The sequence below is a fragment of the Lagenorhynchus albirostris genome, chromosome 5 (assembly GCF_949774975.1).
Source record: "Lagenorhynchus albirostris chromosome 5, mLagAlb1.1, whole genome shotgun sequence".
NCBI classification, from domain to species: domain Eukaryota; kingdom Metazoa; phylum Chordata; class Mammalia; order Artiodactyla; family Delphinidae; genus Lagenorhynchus; species Lagenorhynchus albirostris.
Window position 1 is genome coordinate 27,263,267 of NC_083099.1, and position 1,543 is coordinate 27,264,809.

At 60.1% G+C, this 1,543-nt stretch overlaps 1 protein-coding gene across 1 annotated transcript; it reads right to left on the reverse strand.

The window, feature by feature from the left end:
- Positions 1-400: 400 nt before the first annotated feature.
- Positions 401-1,093, reverse strand: LOC132520815 (proline-rich protein 23C-like). Its single transcript, XM_060149499.1, has 2 exons — positions 820-1,093; positions 401-759 (listed from the first exon to the last, which is right to left on the reverse strand). Exons 1-2 carry the CDS (start codon positions 1,091-1,093, stop codon positions 401-403), a joined length of 633 nt encoding a protein of 210 aa, XP_060005482.1.
- Positions 1,094-1,543: the final 450 nt, after the last annotated feature.

Genomic DNA, 1,543 nt, shown 5'->3' on the forward strand with positions numbered 1-1,543 from the left:
TTAGCAATTACTCTATCGAACAGAAAAGGAGTGGAAGGGGCAGTGGTAGGGTGCCTGGGAAAGGATGGCTTTTTAGAGAAAAGTGCTGGCGCTTAAGTTTGAAGCAAACTGGGAGGTGGAGGGGGGTAGTGCTGCTTAAGGGTGCCCTCCCTAGAGAAAATCTAAGGAGCAGTCTGGCTGTCAGGAAGCAGACTGTATTTCAAGCGGCTTTTCTTTGCCCGGGTGAGCTTCCTTTCAGGTGTTTTAGTCAGTCACTGATCAGAATTCTGCAGTGCAGCCTGCATCCATAAAGCATCTGTTCATATGATTCTTACGGTGTGTGCAAGGTACACACAGCCAATATCAGAAGACTCTCTCCTGGTCCCCGTTGAGTTGGCCAGGAATTGTGGGAGGCAGTTGATTAAGGGAACAGGCATTTCCGGATCTTGCGTGGAGGACCATGAGGGCGCTGGGGACGCTGGTGAGGACCTGGACTTGGAGAGGGAGGTAGAGGTTGGAGCGGTGAGTCGGTGAAGGGCTCCAGAAGGTGCAAGTCCAGGTTGTCGTCGTGGTGAGAGCGTCTCTCTGGACTGGGGTTGGGGGTCCAAGGGGACGGCTCTGAGACTAGGCCCAACAGGTCGAAGCCAGGCACACTTCCAGGGGAAGGGCGGAGCCCAGTAACCGAGCCGGCTGTGGCATCCATCCCAGGTGGCAGGAACTCAGCATCCGTGTCCGCATCCTCCTCTTTGGCCTCTTCTTGACAGGAGATCTCTGGGACAGCTGCACACAAGAATCACTGCTCCAGGGCAAGGTACTCCCCGGAAGCACTCAGTTAAGCACCCTGTTCCAGGCCCTGTCCCAAGGGGTGTTGGATGCCCGAGCCCACCAGGGCCTTAGGGACCAGCATGAGGATGCGATCTCCGAGAGACACTTGCCTCACGGACGCTGGCTCGGGCTCCAGTACTACGTCGACGTCGTCCAGGGGCACGTGCAGGGCACAGCCAGCGGGCAGGACCACCACGAAGATGAGCGTGTCCACGGTAAGGGGCCAGGTCAGGTTGTCCAGGCTGGGCGCCACCTTGTACTTGGACTCGGGCCCCAGGGTATCCTCCATTCGCGGCGCATGGCAGGGCCCGGTCCTCCAGGATGCGGTCCCCACCGGTCCGCAGGGGAGGCGCTGGGGCTGCGGGGCCGGCTGCCCATCATCTCAATGGCGGCGCGGGCGGCGCTCCCTGGGCCAGGCAAGGAGCGAGGTGGAGTCGGTCCTGCAGGCAGTGACTCCTGGTTGACAGCTGAGGCGGGCCAGGTTTCTGTGGTGCAAGACTAGGCAACGCGGTTCGAAACTCCGGAGCTCAGGGGGCCCCTCTCGGTCCTAGGTTCTAGGGGAGCTGCTGGGCTTGGCTTTGCGTGTGTGAATCTTCAGGTCCTCACGTGGAGTGGTTTGCGCAGGAGTGGGCCAAGGATGTTGTGAGTGACGCCGGCAGAACCTGAGTCGCAAAGCATCCTCACGCTAAGCCCCGCCCCTTCCTAGGCTCCGCCCCTAGACGTGGAGGCCTCTGTGTTG

Bases quoted from the DNA above. Each gene is read 5' to 3' on its own strand.
- LOC132520815 (XM_060149499.1), bottom strand. From the start codon at position 1,093: ATGGAGGATACCCTGGGGCCCGAGTCCAAGTACAAGGTGGCGCCCAGC. The intron at 760-819 runs GTGCTTAACTGA...TCTTGTGTGCAG, and splicing joins GGGACAGGGCCTGGAACAGG to CTGTCCCAGAGATCTCCTGT.